Below are 25,157 nucleotides of genomic sequence, written 5' to 3' on the forward strand. Positions count from 1 at the left end.
TTTTCCCCATGAGAAAAATGATTTTTTAAAGTCCATTTTAAGGGATAAAACATTGAAGGGAGGTTAAGATCGCGAAGTGGCACTAAGGGAAGAAAAGGTTGGGAGCAGAAAGAACACTGGTGGTGGAGAGGAGGCGGCGGGACCAGCTGAGATGGCGAGATAGGCCCTAGAGGGCGCGGGGCTGGGAGTAGAGAGATAGGTATGGCCTGCCTGGGAGCGGGAACAGCTCTGAGTGGGCCGGGCTGAGAAAGAGGAATGTCCCCGTAAGGGAGCTAGGCCTGAAATAAGGGGTGTGGCCGTAGCTGGATGGGCGACTGAGCGAGGAGGAGAAGCGTGGCCGAAACCGGTAGCAAAAAAAACGCGGGACCAGAGTTGAGGGCCTGAGGGGTGGGGCCAGGGCTGGAGGGAGGCGGGGCGGGGAGGTGGGGGCGTGGCCAGGTTGAGGGCGGGGTTCCAAGGAAAGGCGGCCCGGGAGGCTGCGGTGAGGGAGGTGGGCGGGGAAGCGCGATGGGCGGTGAAGAGGCTAGGCCCCGCGGAGAACAAGAAGGGGCCGGAAGGGGGTGGCCGCCGGTCCGGCCCCGCCCCGGGACCGCCTCCCCGCGGGTTCCGTTGGCTGTGGCGGCAGCTGAGGCTGTGGCGGCAGTGGCCGCAGGGCGGGCGTAAGATGGCGACAGCGGTGGCGGGAGCCCTGGGCCTGCTGTGGGGCTGGCTGTGGAGCGAACGCTTCTGGCTGCCCCAGAACGTGAGCTGGGCTGATCTCGAGGGCCCGGCCGACGGCTCCGGCTACCCGCGGGCCCGGCACATCCTCTCGGTGTTCCCGCTGGCGGCGGGCATATTCTTCGTGAGGCGGCTCTTCGAGCGGTGAGAGCCCCCGAGCGAGCGGCGCGGAGGCCCGGGGGCGCGGGTCGGGGGCGCCTCGTGGGGGGAGGCCGAGCACCGGAAGCAGACCTGCTGGGAACGCCCGGAAGCAGGGGCTGGGGGAGCCCGGGCCGCCGCGCGGATGCTCGGAGGGTGGCCGCGGTGGTCGTGGAGCCTAGGTGAACACAGGGAGTGGGCAAGTGAAAGACAGAGTCGAGGGGGACGCTGGGCCCATTCAACTTTAGATCCCGGAGGTCGCTTGGGGGGTCTCAGAGGCCTCCTCCCAACCTCCATGGAGTCTACAGACGAGGAAGCGGGTTGAGTGTGAGCTGCGGCCAAGACCCGATGAAAGGAACAAGAAAGGGCCACTGGAACCAGGGCTAGTTGGGGCCATGGAAGCTGAAGGGTCCACGCAAGACCCAGACGTTCCAAGATGTTCTAATTCCGGGTTCATGGGAATCTAAGGTTTGCGAGGGCTCTGTAGTTTCTGAGGGTTGAGGGGAACAAGATTAGTTAGGCCCTAAGCCTTGGTTTGTGGGCTGACGGAGGTTTGTTTGTGTATGTATATGTATGTCAATAAAATTCTGCCAGAGCCCGTAGGAGAGTAGAAATCTGGTTGGGGTAGGGTGTGGTGGAGCCTGAGGCTTCCAAAGTATGGAAAAGTTGTCAGATGAGTTGCAGAACAGGCCTTGGAGGCCTGAGAGGGAAGGAGGAATGGTCATCCTGAAGGGATGGAGAGCCACAAGGCTTATTAGAGGACAGCTGTATTGGGCCAGCATCTAAGTGAGTTGAGTGGAACACAGCATACTTTGTGGGACCATGTGTTGTTGGTAAAAGTGATTTCACCTTTCTTTGAGTGGGTGGTTGTATATTCTGTCCGAGATAAAGATATCCACTGAGGACTTGATGTGGTGATTTTATAACGTGGACTTACACCTGTGGGTGAGTTTGATCAAGTCTACTCAGACTTCAGGGACAGACTTCTTTCCGCATAGTTCTCAGGTAATGAGGATGGGGCTTTGACATCTTTTCTTCATTTGGCCTTTATATAGAGCAGGAATGCCCCTTCTAGGATGGGAATATATTGCAGATAAAATAATCTGTTACTCTCTGAAAAATTAGGATTGTCAGTTTTGGATTACTTCTTTGATTTACCTACTATTTCTGACACAATCTTTCAAAAATATTTGTTATATGTAGCTAGCTTGTCATTCATCCATTTATCCTTAGTGTTTGTATATTGTCATCAAAGTGCTCTGCCAGATGTTCAAGTGCAAAAATAAAGATGCTTTTAACTGAAGCAAATGAAACCCGAAGATCTAAATGCCTTTTCTGGGTCCTTTGGAACTTAGTGGTGCAGTTTTTAAGTGTAGTCATTGTATTAAGTATTCCGGGGGGTGGAGGCACAAACCACTTGTCTCTCTTAGGGGTAACCTAGATCCAGGTACTTTCCACCTTACCATCTGTATGTGAGGGCTGAAAAAAGAGAAAGACAATGTAATGACTAAAAAGGAAAATACACAATTCAGGACAGAAAAAAAAGTTCATTGTCCTAGGAAAATATTCTCTGCTTATCATATAAATATATACCAATATGGAAATTTCTCCACATTAGTGGTAAGAGGAAATAGTCCTTTGCTTATAAACACTCATTTTATATAAACTTACATATATCTTCAGATTTCCAGAGTTCTCCCAGATGGCCGAAGACTTACATATCCCCTGGCAGAGCCACTGGAAAAGATCCTTTACCTGTGGGAATTCTATCTGAATGTTTCTATGGTGCTCCAGTGTCGGGGGGAGTGGGGGTGGATGGGAACACTGAGCTGAAAGCATTCTAGTATATTTCTTGGCTAGTAAGGACAGGTACCTTCTTCATCTCATGTTTGATTTTAGGATTGTTTAACCCTAGAAGCAGTCTTGCTATTTTGTTTCTCTTTAAGACCTGATACCTTAGTTAGCTATAGAATTGACTGCTGGATTACCAGTTGCTCTCTTACTGTGCTAGTCTTGCATAAAGGTAATAGAAGCCACTCTTAGAGTATAGTAAAAGACATATCAGAAATATACATACAGTTAGTCATCTTTCCTACATTTTCTCATTTCTCAGATCCCACCTACTTATTTTCTAGAAGCAATTCATGTAGTAATCATGGACTGTAAGAGCTACAACCCTAACCTCCTTTTACAGACAGTAAACTAAGGCTTAGAAACATCCTGCAGCTTTTCAGAGGTTGCATACTCACCTGGGGAAGAAGGCAGAACCAAGATCCCTATCATTTTCCCCAGCCTCACGCTCTTTCCACTGTGTGGTGTGGCCGTCTTTCCTTAACCCCTTTCAAGGGTTAAGACTTAACCTCCTATTCCCAGTATTCTAGGTTTTGGAGAACAAATCCATGCTCATATTATTTTTGGTTATTTAATATAATGTGTTTGACTTGAATATTCCTTTTTTTTTGTTTCAAATTGTTCTGCATATTTTAAGGTCTTACACTATGCCCCTTGATGAATTATCTCTGTTTGTATTGTTTTAAGGATCTCCCAAAGAGCATATAGAGAGTTTACAATTTGGTCTTACTTTCTCTTCCTTCTTATCAGCTACACTGAGCATTTATTTTTTAAGTTCCCACATGCCCTCGAAAACTGCAGCCTCACGTGATAGGGATGGTTTGAAAAGCCACCTGACCATAAAAAAGTATTTAGCTAACTATTTTGCTAAAGAACTGCAGGTGGGAGATTATTACCTACCAAAGAACAGAGGCTTTCTTCTGTGGGCCGCTGCTGACTGGTTGCATTGTAGAGGCCTGGACCTTGCAAAATGCTTCAGGTGTAGCCTGTGGTCAATAAATACTTATCGAATGTTTGAGAGGGGTTCTTCCTCATCTACTCAGATGCTCAGAGGAGTAATCAGAATCTAGATCTTCAACCTGAAATAGATCTTTGGCTTGATAGAGACAAATCTATAATTCTTTTGTTTCTGTTAAATTTCACTATACTATATTTACATGTGCATCTTTCTACAGCTTCTCTCTCTCTTTCTCCTGCCACCCCCCCCCCCCCCGTACATAAATTCATGCTACCTGTACCTGTGCAGGGTACCCTGTACCCTATCAAAAGAGAGAGAAGAAACTCTTCCACCTGTTTTTGTTTTGTTTTTTTGCTGAGGAAGATTCACCCTGAGCTAACATCTGTGCCAGTCTTCCTCTGTTTTGTCTGTGGGTCACCGCCACAGCATGGCCACCAACGAGTGGTGTAGGTCCGCGCCTGGGAACCAAACCCAGGCCGCCGAAGCAGAACGTGCCAAACTTAACCACTAGGCCACGGGGCCGGCCCCTCTTCCACCTGTTTTTTGAAACTTCTTTTAATATTATGTTGATGATTGAGATTTGAGAGAAAGAGTGGTCCAAGCTAGGTCTGCTATGTCTTACTTAAATTGGATCTTAAAGTTAAAATTGTTTGAAATTTAATATCTAGTCCCTTGAGCACTTGTTCCTTGGGATTGAGTAGGAGCTTGAGACTTAATATTGACACCATCAGAGCTATATGGGCTCATTTTTTTGAATATAGTATTGCAATACGAGCTTTATGTTGCCAGAAGAGGATTATTTTGTGAATTATACAGGAGCTAGATTAGATCTGTCTCTGCTGCTCATTCATTATTCCAATCCCCTCTTCTCTCTTGTCACTTCCAAGGCAACCTTATTGGGATGTCTGAAGAGCCTTCTCAATACCATTCTCTCTCACTGGGGACTGAACAGACTCACTTGCTGGCTTGTCATGTAACTGATAACAAGAGTAGTGACTCATTTTTTTTGTGCACATTTCTTAACCACTCATTTCATCTCCTCTTGTAAGCCTTGCTACCTCTGCTGCATTTTGCCTTTTTTTCCTGTGCTCCCCCACTTCCGCTGTCTAAGCGGAGGAAGAACTTCTTTCCTCTTCATGAGAGACCTGCTGCTGTTCTCCCAGATCCATGTCATGTCACAGCATTGTGACCCAGTATTAGTAGGTCCTCCTGACGGGAGAGAGGCTTTGGGAAGAATGGGCATAGCTGCTGACTAGGCTGTAAGGGAGACTACCCATTTCACTGCATCCCTAAAGGTATTCTGTTGAGCATTGTTGAATTGTAAATCACAGAATGAAATCAAGTTTGCAGATCCAGCAGAGCGAGATTGAAAAAGATGGTCACATGGCTTTGCCCTTAACTAAGAATCTACCTCTTAATAAGCTCCAGATGGTCAGAAGCCTTATGTGTCGCTCCTCTCTCTGGGAAAACTTTCCCCAGCCCTTCTGCACAGTGGGTGTTGATGCTCTGCAGACAACTCTGAATACTGTCATGCCTGAGGTCAGGTTCCTGGCTTATCCCTGGAGACAATATTTTCCTCACTGAAAAGAAACATGCCAGATATTTTTGCTTTAGCCACTTCCTGATTCAGAAAACTAGGATCTCCTAGATGGGTAAAGAAGAAATGAATGAAGAGGAGGCAGCAAGTGAAATCTGTACCCTCCTTATAGAGTGGGAAGGGGGAAATATACCTATTTTGGCTTCCTCTCCAGAGGTATTTTTGGGCAGATAAAAGCTGCCTTCTAGAGAATTCACTGAGTTTTGGGCTTTTTTTTGCTTGAAGCCACTCCTGCTTTATGTCTGGGAAAGTTAATTGAAGTGTTACTGCAAAAGGAGTTAACCATAATCACTTATAACTAAAAAAAAAAATCTCAAGTGAGTTTTCCTAGCTACGAAGGCAGTTTTCCCAGATATGAAGAAGAATCGTCTCCGAATTATCTAGAACTGTGCTGTCCAGGACAGTAGCCACTAGCTGGTACCCATAGCTACTAGCTTTTGGGGATTTCAAATGTGACTGGTCAGAATTGAGGTGTGTTCTAAGTGTAAAATACACACCAGTTTTTGAGGACTTGGTGCAGGGAAAAAAAAGAATGTAATGTATATCAATTTTTAACATTGATTATGTATTGACATGATAGTATTTTAGATATGTCAGGTTAAACAAAGTATATTATCAAAATTAATTTCACCTGTTTCTTTTTTAATGTGGCTATTAGAAATTTTAAAATTACATATGTGGCTCACATTCTCTTTCTTTTGAGCAGTGCTGATGATAGTGATTCAAACAAATATTAATAACCAAGAAGAGAATTTGAAGGTAAATTCACATTTGATTCAGCTTTTTAGGTCCAGAAAGGGATCGGTCCTAAGTATATTGGACCATGCTTTAAACAACAGATCTTTCTAAAATAAATTGTAGTAAAAATGGGATTTTTAAAATGTAAATCATTCCCTGAATGATTTAAATTACTAGTTATAGTCTGTTTTGAGTAATCTTCGATTAACAGTGTCTTCTAGCCAAGCATTGCTCTGTAGTTTTGCTTTTCTGCATATATCTTCTCAGTCTAGTAGTTAATGTTCTGTAAACAAACAAGTTTGTCAAGTAGTTAAATGTCCATGGGGTGCTGCACAGCCCTGATAAGGCGTTGAGAATAATCGTGCTGTCATATCGCTTCTCAAAATTATGGAGTTTCTTAAAAAGGGTATTTCTTGTAGTCTTTAGCTTTTGGGTTGTGTCAGCATTTGTAAGAAGTCTCCATTATAGGCACAGAGGGTCTGAAACTAAATCATATTAGTGTGGTTCTGTTTAATTCTTCTTGGGGAAATCTCCAGTTATAGACTGAAAGTGGTTAACTTGAATTTCTACTGCTTCTCCAGAAGTCAATGACCTTCTCCTACATGGAGCTGGTAGATTATCTGATGACCCAGGAGGATAGGTGGCACATTTCCTTGAAATACTTCACCTTTTAGTTGAGAATTAAATTTTTATTCATTTGTTCATCTGTTCATTCTATAACAATTATTTATTGAGAGCTTAGTGTATGCTAGATACAAAACTCTACATGCCAAAGATAAAAAGGTGAATAAGTCATAGTGTCTATCCTCAGGAAGAGAGCAAGAAAATCAGTGGTTAAAATACCATGTAATAGATGTATGCACAAGGTTAAGTTATGGGAGTCTGGAAGAGGTGGATTCAGTTCCTTTCAACAGTTGTCTAAAATATAGCATTGATGTCTCACTAACAAACACTTGTTGCTTGGACTATGAAGGATGGTAAAAATTTCTTGAGGAAGAGTTTTTTGTTAACCTTTTTCTCTAATCCACCTCTTATTTGGCACATGTGCATTTGTGTGTTTCTACTTTAAGCAAATGTTTAACCTTTTTCTCTAATCCACCTCTTATTTGGCACATGTGCATTTGTGTGTTTCTACTTGAAGCAAATGTTTTGAGTTGTATAATCACTCATCCATTGAAAAAAGATAAAATGTTTAATGAAAGAAATATATGTATGTAGTAGTTGGAAAAGGGAGGAATCCTTAAACAATGAGAGTCTCAGGGACTCCCACCTGTTCTCCAACCACATGTCAAGAACTGCTGCTCTACAGCAAGTAAGATATTCACTAGCCACTATACAATAAAACTGCAACTTAGTGTTAAATTAGTTTGTGTCTGTCTGAAGCATTTTAACATACTCACTAACTCTAAGTAATTTTTATTATCTCCAGACTTATTTCCCTTATAATGTTAAAATGTAAGCAGGATGCTGATCCTTCTTTCTCATCACAGTACCTAGTAGGTTCATCAAATTGCAGAGGTATTTTCACTTAGTCCTATAATCCTATAAGGACTAAGTGAAAATAGCTTTGCTGCAAGTTGGAGAAGGAGTGAAGGATAGTCTGGTATAAATCCACAGTGTGTGCCTTGTCGTGGTTTAGGATAGTATGTGTCATAGAGGTCCTTTTCTTTTTAGTCTGTTGCTGCTTTAAGAGCAAATTTGCCAATTTAAAAAAATAGTCCTCAAAAGAAACTGCAAAGATTACTTAAGCACAGACCATGCAAGAAGGTTGGATTTGGTGATATAGGTGTCCTTGGAAAGTGCAGTACCTTGTATACACATATGTGTATACATATGTGTACAACACATTTGCTTGTACATAGCAAACCCCATCCTCCTAAGAATTTACTCAGAAAAATACACTGGTATGGATGTATATGTATAGAGAATAGACAAAATAATGTATGGTTGGGAGTCACCAGCACATAAATGAATAGTATTAGTATAATTTAGTAATTGTTAAACTTTTTGTTCTCAGCATTCCTTTTCACTCTTAAAAATTATTGAGGATCCCAAGGAGCTTTTGTTTATGTGGGTTACATATACCTACCAATTTTTCTGTATTTAAAGTTAAAATTGAGAAATTTAAGAAATGTAGTTATTCCATTAAAAACCTAATATATGTTAACATAAATAACATGTTTTTGAAAAATAATTATTTTCCAAAATAAAAAATATTTAGAAGAACAGCATTGATTTTACATTTTTGTGTATCTCGTTAATGTGTGGCTTAATAGAAGACAGTCAGATTCTCCTCGCTGGCTTCTGCATTCATTCTCTTGTGATATGTTGTTTTGCTTGAAGTATATAAATAAAAGCTAGCCTCACACAGATTATGTCATTGGAAAGGAGAAGTATTTTTTCTTTGAAACTTAACAAGTAGTAGTTTCTTAAAGGTTGGTTGTATTGTGGAATCTGAAACTTTATCAATGAGTTTTTCATTCTCTCTTGTTAAAATCCACTGGTATTCTTGCACTTTGAATGGATATCATTTATGGGTCATTTGGAAAATACTGGCTCATTGAGTTATACAGATCTCTAAATTGTCAATACGTTTTATTATGCAATATTAAAAATCACATTAGTTAATCTCATCAGAAAAGTCTTGAAGTATTGGGAAGTTGTCAAGCTCAAAGGCAGATATAAATTCTCTAAAATTCTAATTTTCACTTGAAAGTTTGAATTTTATCATTGGCAACAGTGTTTGTTTTTTTAAGTCACAGGCTTATTTCATTCATTTTCAAGAAAATGTTTCCTAAATACCCAGATCTGAATAACCTTACTTCACCTGTCAGTCATTCTTTCAGATAAAAATGGTGTTCTATGAAAAAAGTGATTTAGTTCAGCACACAACTCACAGTCAAACAAGGGCATTTCCTTGAGACAACCATATACTTTGGTATGCAGCAAAAGTGCTTTCTGTATATTTCCCATTTTATCACAGAATACTTTTTAAAAATGTACTCAAGGGTTGAAATTTAATAAAATTAATCATTTGCATTATTTCATCAAGGACATTCTTAAGTGAAACTGGCTTTTTTTTTTTTTTTTAAACTAAGAGGACATAGCAAGGAAGAATACAGTAACTTCTACTACAATTTGGTGCCACTGCCTTGATTTGTGCTTATTAGGTGGCATAAGTTTTACCCACCATTGCTTTGCACCATTGTTGCAAATATCAACAGAGTAACAAAGGCAAATGATGTCTTAATATTATTATGAAAATAGTGTTGACTTTATGGGCCCCCAGGGAGTGTCTCAGGGACTCTTTGGGATCTACAGATCATACTTTGAGACCCTCTGCTGTAATTGAATGAGATCACCCAGGGTGAGTGTGTAGAGTAAAAAAGAACCTGCATAGAACCTTGAGGAAACACCATGTTTTAGGAAAAGGGAGAGGAAAAAGAAACCCAAAAGGAGAGAAGAGGTATGGCAGCTGTACAGTGTTTGATAATATCAATAGTTAGCATTTAATAAGTACTTACTTTGTCCCAGGCACTGTTCTAAGTGCTAAACATTGAACCTTCATAGTAACTTTATGAGATAGTTAGATGCTTTTGTTATCCTTATTTTACAGATGAGAAAACTGTAGCATAGAGAAAGTTAGGTAGCTTGTCCAAGGTGACGCTACTAACAGTGCATACCAAGCAGTCTAGTTCTACTGCCAGAGAGAGAGAGGGAGAAAACTAGAACAAGTATGGCAGTTCGGAAGCTAAGAGAAGGAGGGCATGGTCGATAATGTAAAATGGTGCTGGGTGGTCAGGCAAGATACAGGACTGAAAAGCATCCCTTTGATTTCACAATGAGGAGATCATTGACGATTTTGGCAAGAGCAGCTTCAGTGGAGTGTAGAGACAGAAGCCAGAGAGAGGGAGGAGGGTTGAGGAATGAGTAGGAGTTAAAAGAGAAGTCACGAGGAGAGAAGTTTTTCAAGAACTTTTAGTTGTGAGGTGGGAGAGAGCCAGAGGATGCCAGGAACAGGGAGAGTTGGTTTTTGAAATTATTATTTATTATTATTATTTTTTTATTGTGGTAACATTGGTTTATAACATTATGTACATTTCAGGTGTACATCATTATATTTTGATTTCTGTGTGGACTATATCATGTTCACCACCCAAAGACTAATTACCATCTGTCACCTTACACATCTGCCCTTTTACTCCTTTCGCCCTCTCCCCTCCCCCTTTCTCTGGTAATCACCAATCTAATCTCTATATGTGTTGGTTGTTGTTTTTATCTTCCACTTATGAATGAAATTATACAGTTTGACTTTCTCCATCTGACTTATTTCACTTAGCATAATACCCTCAAGGTCCATCTGTATTGTTGCAAATGGCAAGATTTCATCTTTTTTTTTTTATGGCTGAGTAGTATTCCATTGTGTACATATACCACATCTTCTTTATCCATTCATCCTTTGATGGGCACTTAGGTTGTTTCCAAGTGTTGGCTATTGTGACTAATGCTGCAATGAACGTTGGGGTGCAAATATCTTTTCGACTTAGTGATTTCATGTTCTTTGGATAAATACCCAGAAGTGGAATAGCTGGGTAGTTCTATTCTAAATTTTTTGAGGAATCTGCATACTGTTTTCCACAGTGGCCTGCACCAGTTTACAGTCCTACCAGCAATGTATGAGGGGTTCTGTTTTCTCCACATCCTCTCCAACACTTGTTATTTCTTGTCTTGTTAATTATAGCCATTCTGACGGTATGACGTGATATCTCATTGTAGTTTTGATTTGCATTTCCCTAATAATTAGTGATACTGAACATCTTTTCATGTGCCCCTGTTGGCCATCTGTATATCTTCTTTGGAAAAAGATCTGTTCATATCCTCTGCCTATTTATTTATTTATTTTTTGTGAGGAGGAATAGCCCTGAGCTAATATCTGTTGTCAATCCTCTTTTTGCTGAGGAAGACTGGCCCTGGGCTAACATCCGTGCCCATCTTCCTCTACTTTATATGGGACGCCACCACAGCATAGCTTGACAAGCAGTGCATAGGTCCGCACCCAGAATCCGAACCCGCAAACCCCGGACCACTGAAGCAGAGCACGCAAACTTAACCACTATGCCACCGGGCTGGCCCCCTCTGCCCATTTTTTGATCCGGTTGTTTGTTTTTCTGTTGTTGAGTTGTATGAGTTCTTTATATATTTTGATATTAACCCCTTATCAGATATATGATATGCAAATATCTTCCCCAATTTGTAGGTTGTCTTTTTGTTTTGTTGATGGTTTCCTTTGCTATGCAGAAGCTTTTTAGTTTGATGTAGTCCCATTTGTTTATATATTTTGTTTCCCTTGCCTGGTGACATGGTATTCAAAAAGATACTGCTAAGACTGGTGTTGAAGAACCTACTGCCTCTGTTTTCTTCTAGGAGTTTTATGGTTTCAGGTCTTACATTCAAGTCTTTCATCCATTTCGAGTTAATTTTTGTGTATGGTATAAGATAATGGTCTACTTTCATTCTTTTGCATGTGGCTGTCCAGTGTTCCCCACACCATTCGTTGAAGAGAATTTTCCTTTCTCCATTGTGTTCTTGGCTCCCTCGTTGAAAATTAGCTGTCCATAGATGTGTGGGTTTATTTCTGATCTCTCAGGAGAGTTGTTTTAAGATGGGAAAAACTTGAGCATGTTTAAGGTCTGATGAGAAGAAACAAGTAGAGAGTGAGGCTGAAGTGAAGAAACAGAAAAAAGGAGGAATAAATAGAATGAAATTTCTTTTTTTTTTTTAAAGATTTATTTATTTATTTTTCCCCCCCAAAGCCCCAGTAGATAGTTGTATGTCATTGCTGCACATCCTTCTAGTTGCTGCATGTGGGATGTGGCCTCAGCATGGCCGGAGAAGCCGTGCGTCAGTGCGCGCCCGGGATCCGAACCCCGGGCCACCAGCAGCAGAGCGCGCACACTTAACCGCTAAGCCACGGGGCCGGCCCACTAGAATGAAATTTCTGATGAGGAAGAGAATGGATCTAAAGCACAAGGATATGACTTTTAAAGATTTTATTTATTTATTTATTTTTCCCCCCAAAGCCCCAGTAGATAGTTGTATGTCATAGCTGCACATCCTTCAAGTTGCTGTATGTGGGACGTGGCCTCAGCATGGCCGGAAAAGCGGTGCGTCGGTGCGCGCCCGGGATCCGAGTCCGGGCGCCAGCAGCGGAGCGCGCGCACTTAACCGCTAAGCCACAGGGCCGGCCCAGGATATGAGTTTTAGATAGAGTGGTTCTGATGCAGGAAGTTGAAGGCATTCCCTTCTCTTCTTAGCCAAGATTCTTTCTTTCTTTCTTTCTCTTTTTTTTTGAGGAAGATTGGCCCTTTGCTAACATCTGTTGCCAATATTCCTCTTTTTTCTTTTTTCTCCCCAAAGCCCCAGTACATAGTTGTGTATTGTAGTTGTAGAGTTGTAGCTCTTCTCTGTGGGACCCTGCCTCAGCATGGCTTGATGAGCAGTGAGTAGGTCCGCGCCCAGGATTCGAACCAGCGAACCCTGGGCAGCCGAAGTGGAATGCATGAATTTAACCACTACGCCACGGGGCTGGCCTGGCCAAGATTCTTTTTCTTTTTTTTTGGTGAAGATGATCAGCCCTGAGCTAACATCCATGCCAATCCTCCTCTTTTTTTGCTGAGGAAGACTGGCCCTGGGCTAACATCCGTGCCCATCTTCCTCCACTTTATATGGGACGCTGCCACAGCATGGCCTAACAAGCAGTGCATCGGTGCGCGCCTGAGATCCGAACCCGGCGGCACGCGCACTTAACTGCTACACCACGGGGCCGGCCCTGGGCCAAGATTCTTGAGTCTTTGCTATTTCCACTTCTTTCATCCTCCTCCTTATAGCTTTCTAGTGCTTTAATTCGCTACTATCTTTTAGAGTCTCCATTTTACTGGAATTTCTTTGGTTAAGGTTACCATAGATCTCCAAATTGCTAAGTCCAGTGGAGACTAAAATCCTTCTCTTATTGATCTCTGCCTCATTTGATATGACTCCACCTCTAGCCTTCCTGTCTCCTAAATTCACCTTTTATGCGGATATTTCCCAGAATTCTGACCTTGGTTCTCTTTTCAGTTTATATTGTTTTCTTATCCACCCCCACAGTTTTAGCTACCACCTATATGCTCTCGCTCTTTTTCTGTCTTTTTCTTTCTCAGATGTGTGTGTGTGTGTGTGTGTGTGTGTGTGTGTGTGTGTGTGTGTGTATGTATCCTACTTAAGCCCCTTTTCCAAGTTTATTTGCCCACTAGACAGTTCCATTTCAGTGTCCCATGGGTACTTCAAATTCAGCATACGCACAACTCATCTGTCACTCCTAAATTTGCATTTCTTATCTTATTCTCTACTTGTTTGAGGAACCATGATCAACCTAGTTTCCCAAGACAGAAATATGGAAGGCACACTTGACTCTTCCTTTTCTTTTGCCTCCTACATATCTAATCAGTCACTAAATCCTATCAATTTTACGTCCTTGGTATCTTTTGAATCTATCCGTTCCTTTCCATTTCTATAGCCTTAGCTCAGTGCTTTATCACTTATAGCATGGATTTTTTACAAGAGCCTTTAGCTGATCATGCTCCTTGTTTAATATACAGATCCATTCATCTCTTCTCTGCCCCTGGCCTACAGCCTTTCAATGACTCTCCATCAACTATAGGATAAAGTTCAAGCTTAGCATAACATAAAGGCACCTGTGATCTAGCCCCTACCTACCTGTGGAGTTTTTTCGCCTGTTAGTGCCGCTACTCCCACCCCCACTTTGTACGTTACACAGTTCTCTAAGCATACTTTGTTTCTTATCTCTCTGCTATAGTACTTGCTGTTCCCTCTCCCTGAATGTCCTTTCTTTTACTTTTTCCTTCTCTTTCCACCCTCAGAAGCCACTCAAATTTTTAATGTGATTGGTTTATTAAGAATTGAGTTGTAAAGGGAAAGGACTTTCTGAATCTGTTTCCTGTGGGACTCTGCCTGTGCCTCTTGGAGGTACATATGTCTCGGGGGAGAATTTTCAAATGCTGCTTGTGTACCTAAGGATTAAATTCTCTACACAGACTTTATTTGGCCCTAAGAATCTTTATTTAAACATCTCAGCTATCTTCTTTACTTGTGTGTGTGTGTGTGTGTATGTGTATGGTGGGGAGCATTCAGGTTCAGATGATTTAGTTACTCAATATTCTTCACCTAATAATACACCATCCTCAGTCTGTATACCACCTTTCCCTTTTTATTGTATTTTTCCCTTCTTCATCCCATTCCTTATTTTACCTTCTTTGATCGTTTTCTTTTTTATATAAAAATTTTGACTACTTTATATTTTTCCAGAAATTGATCTAAGCCAGTGCTTTCCAACCAGGTCATGTTGCTGCAAATGTAGAAAATAATATTTGCATTGCACAGTAGGGTATATGAGGCCAAAGGCTACATACAGACTTAAGGGTTTCTGGTTACCCCAGATCTCATGGACCACCCTGAGAGCTAAGAGCAATATCCCAGCATAAGTATAGCCCATTTATGTTACTTGCCATGATACCCCAGTTGAGGCTTGATCTAGACTTTCAAATTTCTTTGTATATAGTTCATATCTGTCAATGATGTTGCAATGGATCACGAAGATAGAATTGTTAGTATAGCTCCTGTCTTTAGTATGAAAAAGCAAAGCAGTAATTTCATTTTAATTAACCCAGGCTTAGGTCAGCGGCTGCTATGTATCTGAGGGCAGGAAAAGGGCAGAATGAAATGATCTCTACAAAGCAGGACAGAAATATTACAATCAGGTTGGGTCACTAGACTCATGTTCCTGGACTGGCATGTGGAAGGGAATAGCTTACCATTATAGACCACTGCCTACTTATTCAGACCTACAGGCAAAGGAAAGTCTGGTCTTACAAATTATTTTAATACTTGAGCGACAAATTTATCCTGGAGAGGATAGAAAATCACAAAATAAGTTTGATTTCTCAATGTTATCCAGCACAGCCGTTTTCAAACTATGTCAGGAAGACTTTACACTCTTAAAAATTATCAAGGACCCCAAAGAGTTTTTGTTTATATGGATAATATCTATCAATATGTACTGTTTTAGAAATTAAAATGGAAAAAATGTTAACGTATTTATTAATTCATTTATAAATAACAATAAATTGATTACTTGGTAATATAATTAACATTTCATGAAAAATAACTTTTCCAAAATAAAAAAAAATGTGAGAATAGCATTATTTTACATTTTTGCAAGTCTCTTTAATATCTGGCAGCTGTATTCTCATGTCAGGATCTGCATTCAGTCTATTGTGATATGTCATGTAACTTGTGGAAAATTCCACCACACACCCGTGAGAGAATGAGAGAGAAAATAATTATTACGAAGTTATAGAATTATTTTGAGAATAGTTTTGACCTTGCAGGCCTCCTGAAAGGATCTTTCACACCCCTGGGAGTCTCCAGGGCATGCTTTGAGAAATGCTGATCTAGCAGAAAGGATGAATGCTAGACTCTTTGTCTGGAGTTTGACCAACCGAAATACCTAAGTTATTTTAAATGCCAGGTGAATGATATGGAATAGATACATGATTAAGTCTGAACTTTCTCAAAGTTCTGGTTTAAAATAATTTCACCTTCTTCATTAAGGTAATTCATTAAGTACATAAATGAATCTATGTATTTAATTTTTTATCACAGGAAAAATTCTTTTTCAACCATAAGTCCTTATTTTTGGTTTTATGTTTCATGTTATAGCACAAAATAGGTGCCCAATAAATATTTGTCAAATAAATTTTCTTAGGGTCTGTACAGCTAGAACAGACTGGATGCCAGTAGCTTTATGTCTTTCATTGAACTCTGAACTAATGAGTACAGGATGTGAGTTAATGATAACTCTAGGATATTAAGTCTGCTCTGAGGACCAGATAATAAAAAAATTATCTTCGCTTCACCCAGGGGAGCAGAGTACAAACCTATCCCTGTTGTATGAAAGAGGATTTCTTGCTCTTCTTGCCTTCTGCCGGAGGTGCCATCTGGGGATACTCAGACTGAACTATCTGTTTCTAATAAAAATAATAATTGCTGCCTTTTAATGAATATTTAGTAAGTGTTAGGTGCAGGCTAGGCATGCATCATGTCATTTCATCTTTAAAATAACCCTGTGAAGTAGATATTATTATCCCCATTCTATAGGTGAGTAACTTCCACAAAGTCTCTTAGCGGGCAAAATCTAACTCCAGGACCTTTAATCACCTGACTGCTTCTGGATTGAGGAAGAGTCCTGGATCAGGGGTAAGAGTAGGAATTGGAAAAGCTGTTTTTGTTTTTGGATATACCTCTTCATACAGGTAATATAGATGGGAGGAGACAGCGAGAGATGATTCAGTGCCTTTGTCTCTGATATGGCACCAACTCAACAGCAAAGAATGATTGCCTTAATTACTCTTCTGGATGCTGATCAATCCTGGTTTCAAACTGAGCTCTAATAGAACAATGGTGGGATTTGCTTGAACTGTCACTTGTCAGTTACTGAGCAACTACTGAGCACAGAACGTTGGTGAATACAAAACTGGTATTCTCTGTGTATTCTCTGTTTACAAGGAGTTTAAACATGAGTGGGGGGTAAAATATTTGTACACAGAATAATATACCAGCAAATATAAATTAAAGTATCTATTAGCATTGGCCTTGGAATGAAACTGTTTTGTACCTCCTGTGTAAAAGAGAGAGGAGAAGGGGTTACAGATGTGGCTAACTTTGTGCTCTGAATAAATGTTTCCCCATGGCTCGGGAACTTGGGTGATAAGGGTAAAAGAAGTTTTCATAGAGGAAGATAATAAACAAAGTTTCTTATTCTCAGTCCTTCCCTAAGAGATAAATTCTGGATCCAAATGCAGATCAAGAAAGTAGGTCAAGAGCACTTCATCTTATGCTCCCACAGTCATAGTTTCATCTTGTGACTCCCTAAGATGTTAGGAGAGTTGAAACTGGTTTTGACTTATCCTGAAAGTGACTACATAGAGCTTTTCCTAGAGCCGATTCTCACAAAAATCTATGGTTGTGGACAAGAGGGAGATCTTTCTTGAAGAACCAGGGACTAGTTCCTCAATTTTCAAAGATCTAAAAGTTAGAAATTAATTACAATCAATGATAACAACATGAAATCTTAGATATAGGGAAAAAATCTTAGAAATCATCTCATATAACTGCTTCTTTTAGATGATGAAATCAAGACCCAAGCGTTAAGTGACTTGACCAAGCATATATGATTTAGTGGTAGATCTGGGACTAGAATTGAGTTACTAATAGATAATTTCTTTCTTACCCTTCCTAGTTTCCTGATTTCTATCTTCAGGACTCCTGAATGTTCTAAGTATTTCCATAATCTTTTGATTAGGCAGAAAGATGACCACAACCCAAGATATTTGTATTTAGGAAGAGCTCAGTCTCAGTTCTCCTTTCCCTCCAATTAAGATCTTGATCTTTTGCTGTAAGGAAAACTACCATTTATTAGGCACCTCCCTTGTGCCAGGGTCTTCATATATATTATCTCACTGAATACTTATAAGATTGTTGTAAAATAGACCAGTGCTTCTAACATTTTAGTGGGCATATAAATCACCTGGGGATCTTGTTAATGCAAATTCTGATTTTGCAGGTCTGGGATGGGGTTTGAGATTCTGCATTTCTAAAAAGCTTCCAGGAAAAGCCAATAATGCTGTTGATCTGTGGCCCTTATATTGAGTAGCAAAGATGTTGATATTATCTTCATCTTATAGATGAAAAAACTGAGGCTTACAGAGATTAAATAAATTGCCCAAGTTCATACAGGCAGTAAGTGGTAGACTAGTGATTTGATCTAAGTCTTTCTGACTCTACAGCTCAAGATGTGATATGAGAAGCCAGGGAAAAATGGAAAGAGAGCTTATATTCCAATATTTCTTAAACAGGTCACTTCTCAAGTGAGTCGATGGCAGAATTCAGGACTAAATCAAAAAGTCCTGCCTCCTGGCCAAGTGTTTCCCCTTTTCTCTCTCATCAGTCCCCTAATCAGGATCTTTCCTTCATGCTTAGCAAACCATATTTAGAATTGGCTTTTGGGTTTTCTCTATTACAGATTTATTGCCAAACCCTGTGCACGCCATGTTGGCATCCTGGACAGTGGTCCTTATCAGACCCAACCCAATGCCATCCTTGAAAAAGTGTTCATATCTATTACTAAGGTAAGTGGGCAAAGAAACAGAGAGGAGATTTCATGTGAGGGATTGCCCTCATAGAGCAGGGGAGGATAGAGAGCAAGTGTCTCAAGAGTAAGGATAGGATGGGGTGATCTTTCACATTTGGGTAGTCCATGCAGCTATAAGGAGAACTTTATCCCCTCAGGGAATACCTTTGGGCCAGGACCCCTTAAAGAAGTCATACAATTGAGTTTTAAGCCTAGCAGCCACCACCACCCCTCTTCCCCCACACACATCATATCTTGATGGTGTTTTTCCCTGCTCCAGCTTCTGTGATTACCTGGTTACATAATTAAGATGGGCACAGTACTGAATGTAGTTTGGGTTTGTAATGTCTTTTTTTGCTCATCTTGGGCTGAAGGGAGAAGACCAAACAAGGATGTGTATAGGTGAGTGGCAAAGGTCTGTAATGTGTGAAATGGGACTTGTTTTTTTTTGTGAGGAAGATCGGCCCTGAGCTAACATCTGCCAATCGTCCTCTTTTTTTGCTGAGGAAGACTGGCCCTGGGCTAACATCCATGCCCATCTTCCTCCACTTTATATGGGACGCCGCCACAGCATGGCTTGCCAAGCAGTGCGTTGGTGTGCACCCGGGATCCGAACCGGCAAACCCCGGGCCAGCGCAGTGGAGTGCGCGCACTTAACCACTTGCGCCACTGGGCCAGCCCTGGAAATGGGACTTTTTACTAAAAATGACTTTTGGGATGAAACGTGGAAAGATAAACATCCCTTAATCTGCTGTAGTTATCACCTCTTTGCCACTCAGCTAGTCAAAAGGATTTAATAAAAGGTTTGAAGAGAAAGGGATGTTCTGACTCTGGTCATACATCTACAGTATCCTGATGAGAAAAGGCTGGAGGGCCTGTCAAAGCAACTGGACTGGGATGTCCGAAAAATCCAGTGCTGGTTTCGCCATCGGAGGAATCAGGACAAGCCCCCAACGCTCACTAAATTCTGTGAAAGCATGTAGGTGTGCAGAGGGAGGTGGGGAGTGAGGAGAAGGGTGGGGTATGACTGGACTGAAGTTTTCTTTTTGGAAATCACTTCTCTTATTAGGACAGCAGTCAATGGATTTGGAGGGCTAACTCAGTGTATTATAGGCAGGAAAGAAGAGAACTGGAAGACTGGTCACCCTTAGTTTCTTGGACATGCTTGCTGCTGAGCTAGATGTAGTTCCACTTTGCTCCCCTTTCCCAAGTAGATTGGGAGTGAATTCCTGTAACTGCACTTATGTAGGTAGATGTGTACACCCTTGTACACCTTGATAGAGATAGTACCAGCTTGCTCTAAATTGACATTTTGGTGGGAAGCATCCCTTTTCTGGACATACTATACCTCATTTTACTGGGTTCTTACTAATTATTCTCTGGAAACAGAGCACTGTATTGATCATTGTCATGCAAAAAGAAAATATTAGGAACTACCATTAGGGAATCTGATATGGAAGAAAAGATTAAAACCAGTAGACACTTGTGGAAATCTATTTTAAATAGAGGCTGGAAGGTATCTCTGTCTTTGGCTTTTTAGGTAACAGTATTTGTCTTTATTCTGGGAACTTATCCTGTTTCTCACCAAACTGTCTTATCCCCAAATCTGCTATCTTGACTTCCCTGGCCTCAAAGACTTTCTTTTGAGTGGATATTCATCTAACCTCTACTCTTTGCCCACCCAGGTGGAGATTCACTTTTTATTTATGTATATTCTGCTACGGAATTAGATTTCTCTGGTCGGTGAGTCTAAACTTCCTCTGGTCCTCTGTTGAGTTCTAATCATGCTGACATCTCTAGAGATAAGAGATACCTTTAGACGTTTATTTTTCCCTTTTTTTTCCTCTCTCTTTGTGATGCCTATAGCCCAAGTTTATATGCTAAATAGATTGTCTTCTGGCTGGGGCCTGACTTCAGTAGCCTCATAACTCTACTGTTTCTTCGCTAAATAATACTGATGATATCAGTGTTAATTAAATCAGCATAGTACATGATGGTTTGCAAAGCACTTGACAAAAATCCTGTTCTTCCAAGGACGAGACAGATACAGAAGTGGAATCAGTAACCCTTTAAAGTGGGAGAAACAGGTATTATTCCCACTTTCCAGTTAATTGTCAGAATCAAAGAAGAATTTCAGGCTTTTTGATTACTGATTTCATGTTTTTTTTCACTGTATTTTCCTCTAAATGATATAATTGAGGCTTCAAAATACATGAAGCAAAACGTAGCAGAACTGAAGGAAGAGAATAGACAAATACACAATCATAGTTGGAGATTTTAATACTCTTCTCTCATTAATTGACTAAATCACTAGACAAAAAAATCACTAATGATGTAGAAGATTTGAATAACACAATCAATTTGACCTAATTGATTGACATTTATAGAACCCTATACCAACAGCTGAAGAATATATATAATTTTCAAGTGTACATGGAACATCAATTAAAACAGACCATATGCTAGACCACAAAATGTCTCAGTAAATTTTAAAATATTAAAATTTTACAAAATGTGTTCTCTGACCATAATGAAATTAAATTAGAAATCAATAATAATAGGATATCTAGCAAATATTTGGAAGTTAAACAGCTCTTCTAAATAACCCATAATGAAACAAGAAATCACAATAGAAATTAGAAAATATTTTGAATTAAATGATGCTAAAAATACAACATAGCAAAATTTGTGGGATGCAGCTGAAATATCCTTAGAGGGAAATTTATAACTTTAAATGTTTATATCAGAAAAGAAGAAAGCTTTAAAATCAGTGAGCTAAGTTTCCACTTTAAGATCTGGAAAAAGAAGAGCAAAGTAAACCCAAAGTAAGTTAAAGGTAAGAAATAATAAAAAGTAAGCAGAAATAAATAGGCATTAGACAAACAACAGGAAAAATTAATAAAGCCAGAAGTTGGTTCTTTGAAAGGTTTAATTAAAATTGATAAATCCCTAAAAGAAAAAGAGAGAAAACAAATTATCAATATCAGGAAGAAAAGGAGGTTATCACTACAGATCCCTTGTAGACATTGAAAGGATAATAAGATAATATTATGAACAATTTAATAGTAATAAATTCAACAACTTAAATGAAATGGACAAATTCCTTCAAGGACATAATTGAAACTGCATTAGAGATGATTGCTGTTGATTTTTGACTCTTCAGCATGGGGATCTCTCTCAGTTATCAAATGGAACTGTTGCCTTCCTACCTCCCTATTTCCTATATCCCAAGTGACAGTGTTTCCAAAAATTATCCTAGAACTCTCCCTGCTCTTATTTACCTCAAAGCATGGTTTTTCTATTTGTAATAACACTTTTTGTTCTAGAAGAAAAATATAGCTATTTATTGACTCTTTAAGGATCCCTAAATTCTGTCAAGGGGGGGTGCCTTTTTCCTTCCCATCTCTCTTTTGCGCCTAGCCTAGAGAGAAGGGGATTATATAGGTAAACCAGGAGAGAATCCTGAAGGCTGACTTGGATTGTCTTTCTTTTTTCTCTTAGTCACCTTGGTTCTGGGACACCAGACAGTGCTGGCATAGCTATCCATACCAGGTAGGATTGGAACCCTTTCAAGACAGGGGCCTTGTGTGGGTGTGTAAGGTGGGGTGGGGGAGAGTGCATTGCCAGTCACAGGGCCAATGGGATGTTTCCTTGGTATTCTTGAGGGATTAGGGGCTGAGTCTCTTTGCGTGGTATATTCAAGGTATCTATTTCTGGGGCCCCCACAGTGGTGAAACATAGTGATCTTTTTGTTCCACGTTCCCCATTGTGTTCATCCTAATTGAGCTGGAAAGAAAAGCAGCTTCCTGGCACTTAATGAGGTGCTTTCTGGTTCAGGCATCCCTTTTGAATCAAGGATAACTTGGAATCCCCTCAAGAGCATCTTGCTTCTAATATATACTAGAAAAATGTCAGGGAGCTGCTAACAGAGAGGAAGAAGGGAAGGCCTCAGTATGTTAATCCCCTGAAGAGCATCAACTGCCCAGAATTCTAGGCACACTGATTTGATTGTGCTATAGTATGTTTAACCTTATCTGATCTCTAAAAGATGAGAGCTGAAGATATATATGTGGAAGGGCAGAGGGAAGAGGTTTAAGTCTCCACACCAATCCAAAGTCTGTTAGCTATTGCAGATCTTGGGGGATAATAGGGAGGAAGGATGTCTAATATTGGTCCTCCAAGACAAAGAAAATTGTAGAAATGGAATGAATCTCTGACTAGCTAGTACTCTAACTACCTCTTTTTTTCTTCCAGTCTCTGACAAGTGGGCTTTATTACTATTATATCATGGAATTGGCCTTCTATTGGTCTCTTATGTTTTCTCAGTTTACAGACATTAAAAGAAAGGTAAGGACATTGGTTCCTTCAACTCCCTAACTTATTGCATTCTCCTTTCTAGCAGCTACATTACTGCTATTTGTGAGGGATTCTCTGCCCTGATAGGATCACAAAAGAGGGAGAAAGTAGGTTTGCTGGGACTATTAGCTCTTTGTCATGTTCTCAGAAATGAGACCTGACTAATGATGAGGTATATTTGAGACATTCAGAGCAGCCAGGATGAGAACAGTTAATCAGCTAAGAAGCATCCAGTTTTCCTTATTTTTCTCCAAGGTTCTTACATATATAAAGCTCAGGAAACTAATCAGAACTTAGGGATAGCAAGGCCTGATCCAGAAAAAGGCCTGATTCCAGAAAAGCTGGATCTGGCTTTGTTTGGCATTAGGGACCCTTGTTCTCTCTCTGCTCTCCCTTCTTGGTGACCCCAATTCTCAAAGCATGTCAACTAGAAGGGGTTTTAGATAATTTAGTTTACCCTTTTCTTGCTATTTTTTAGGAAACAAAGATTCAGAGAAATGAGTTGACTTGCCCACATAGTGACAAAGTTGGAAATGACTTAAGTTTTTTATAAGCAGACAGAAAGGACAGAATCTTCACCTTTTATTGGTGTCCACCTGACATAATATGGTTCCAGCAGCTCTAACCCTAATCCCTAATCTGTTACTAACTCATGGTTATCTTTGGTAAGGAAAACCAGGGTTAGCATTTATGGGAATGGATTGAAACTAATCTGGGTTATTAGTTGTTGTGTAACCTAGAAGCTTGATACTTAGTTCAGATGCCTTTCCCTCTCCTGTGGTCAGGAGACACAGGTCCCCTTATAAAATTTTATTTTAACACATGACACATATAAAAAGGTTTGTAATATATTTGTAAGTTTTAAAACATACTAGAATGTGTACTTTTGAACCTATTCCCAGCTCAAGAATTAGAACATACCATTGTATCTGTGGGGAGAGAGCACAGACTTTTCATTCTTGTTTCTCTGACCCAAATTCACCTGTCTTCTCCCACTCTCTGTCCTTCACTGGGCTGAGTATTTATTAGATGTGTCTGATAACTCAGGTATTCAGAGATTTCTCCAGGTCTAACCTTGGCATTTGAACCCAGGAGGAAATTACAGCTTTAAATCAAAGCAGGAAGTATTTGCAGTAAGATGGATTGTTTAGCATTTCTCTGAAACTTTTTGGAACAGTTTGGCTTTGCCCCTCCACAAACCTCTCCTTTCTGTTAGGTCCCTTTGGTTGAAATTTCCTTCATCAAAGTAGAAGACTCTTAGAATCTCAGGGATATCTAAGGCTTATATGTCTGACTACCACCTGGGAAATTATTCCCAAGTATCAGCTCAGCATCCATGCTCCACATATTCTGCAACTATCAAAGAAAATTGATCTTTTCTGTGCTTTGAGCTATATTAACATAAATTCTGGGTCAGTCACTAATGTAGAGAGTTTGGGATTAAATGCTAGGGAGCTCCCTAAAACAGAATGAAACCTCTAAGGGTTGGCATAAGATCCTCAGAGAACAGTGCAGGGCATTGAGTTGGATAGCATCTCTGTGGCCTTGCCTTGACCTGCCTCTTCTATTTCCATTCCGTCCTAGGACTTCCTGATTATGTTCGTGCATCACTTGGCCACCATTGGGCTCATCACCTTCTCCTACATCAACAACATGGTTCGAGTGGGAACTCTGGTCATGTGTCTACATGATGCCTCAGACTTCTTGCTGGAGGTAAGACCCTGACCCCTCTTTCCTTATTATACCTTTCTTTCTCTCCTCTTCTTCCTATGTGAGAACTGGCTATCTCCACAACTTAATTCTTATCTTCCTTTCTCCAGGCAGCCAAGCTGGCCAATTATGCCAAGTATCAGCGCCTCTGTGACACCCTTTTTGTGATCTTCGGTGCTGTTTTTGTGGCCACTCGTCTAGGAATCTATCCATTCTGGTAAGTGTTAGGGCTGTGGAGCTATGATACGTAGGTAGCTAATGATATCTTTTGCCAATTTAGGGAACAGACCACCAAGATCCCTATTGCTTGCTTTTTCCCTGGCCTAACCTGACCCTTTATGGACTCTCACAGGACCTCAGTTCCCATGCACGATATTTCTAGTGAGGTGTGATCCAGACTCAGAGAATCCAACTCACTTGGCTCTGGCTTTCCTGACTCATTCTCAGGAACAGTCTGCATTTTATGCCTGAGTAATTCCTTTCCCTTCTTTTGTACTGATTACAAAATTCTCAGGCTCTTCTTGCTTATTTTCCTGCTCTGTACCCTCTTCCTTCCCCACCCTAACCAGCATACACACACTGTCACTTCTACACTCGCTACTTTATAGCACAAAGTGAATGACTCTGTGGGTTGGAGATTCTTCTTCGTCTGAGGGAATCTTCTACCAACTATCCTATATGTGCCTAAGGAGCTGAGTAATTCCTAGGATTATGATCCTGTTGCCATCCCAATTTCGTGAAATTCTGCATATTTGAAGCAATTAATAATATGACTTACTCCATCAGTCCTTAAGATTTATGTATCTTCACCTGTCCCTAAAGATAGAAAACTCTGTAGGCCCCTT

At 40.4% G+C, this 25,157-nt stretch overlaps 1 protein-coding gene across 4 annotated transcripts in view; it reads left to right on the top strand.

Moving 5' to 3' along the window:
- Nucleotides 1–588: 588 nt before the first annotated feature.
- CERS5 (ceramide synthase 5) overlaps nt 589–25,157 on the top strand; it is a 28,051-nt gene continuing 3,482 nt past the window's right edge. The window contains exons 1-8 of one of the 4 annotated variants that reach the window (XM_058558293.1): nt 589–861; nt 18,139–18,244; nt 19,095–19,225; nt 19,932–19,989; nt 21,748–21,798; nt 22,501–22,593; nt 24,187–24,315; nt 24,423–24,529. In XM_058558293.1, the coding sequence (XP_058414276.1) occupies nt 665–861; nt 18,139–18,244; nt 19,095–19,225; nt 19,932–19,989; nt 21,748–21,798; nt 22,501–22,593; nt 24,187–24,315; nt 24,423–24,529 (872 nt within the window). In that variant the 5' untranslated portion in view covers nt 589–664. The remainder of the gene's footprint in view (nt 862–18,138; nt 18,245–19,094; nt 19,226–19,931; nt 19,990–21,747; nt 21,799–22,500; nt 22,594–24,186; nt 24,316–24,422; nt 24,530–25,157) is intronic. The other 3 variants (XM_058558289.1, XM_058558292.1, XM_058558291.1) reach the window with 3 other exon arrangements.

Source organism: Diceros bicornis, chromosome 17 (genome assembly GCF_020826845.1).
Source record: "Diceros bicornis minor isolate mBicDic1 chromosome 17, mDicBic1.mat.cur, whole genome shotgun sequence".
NCBI lineage: Eukaryota > Metazoa > Chordata > Mammalia > Perissodactyla > Rhinocerotidae > Diceros > Diceros bicornis.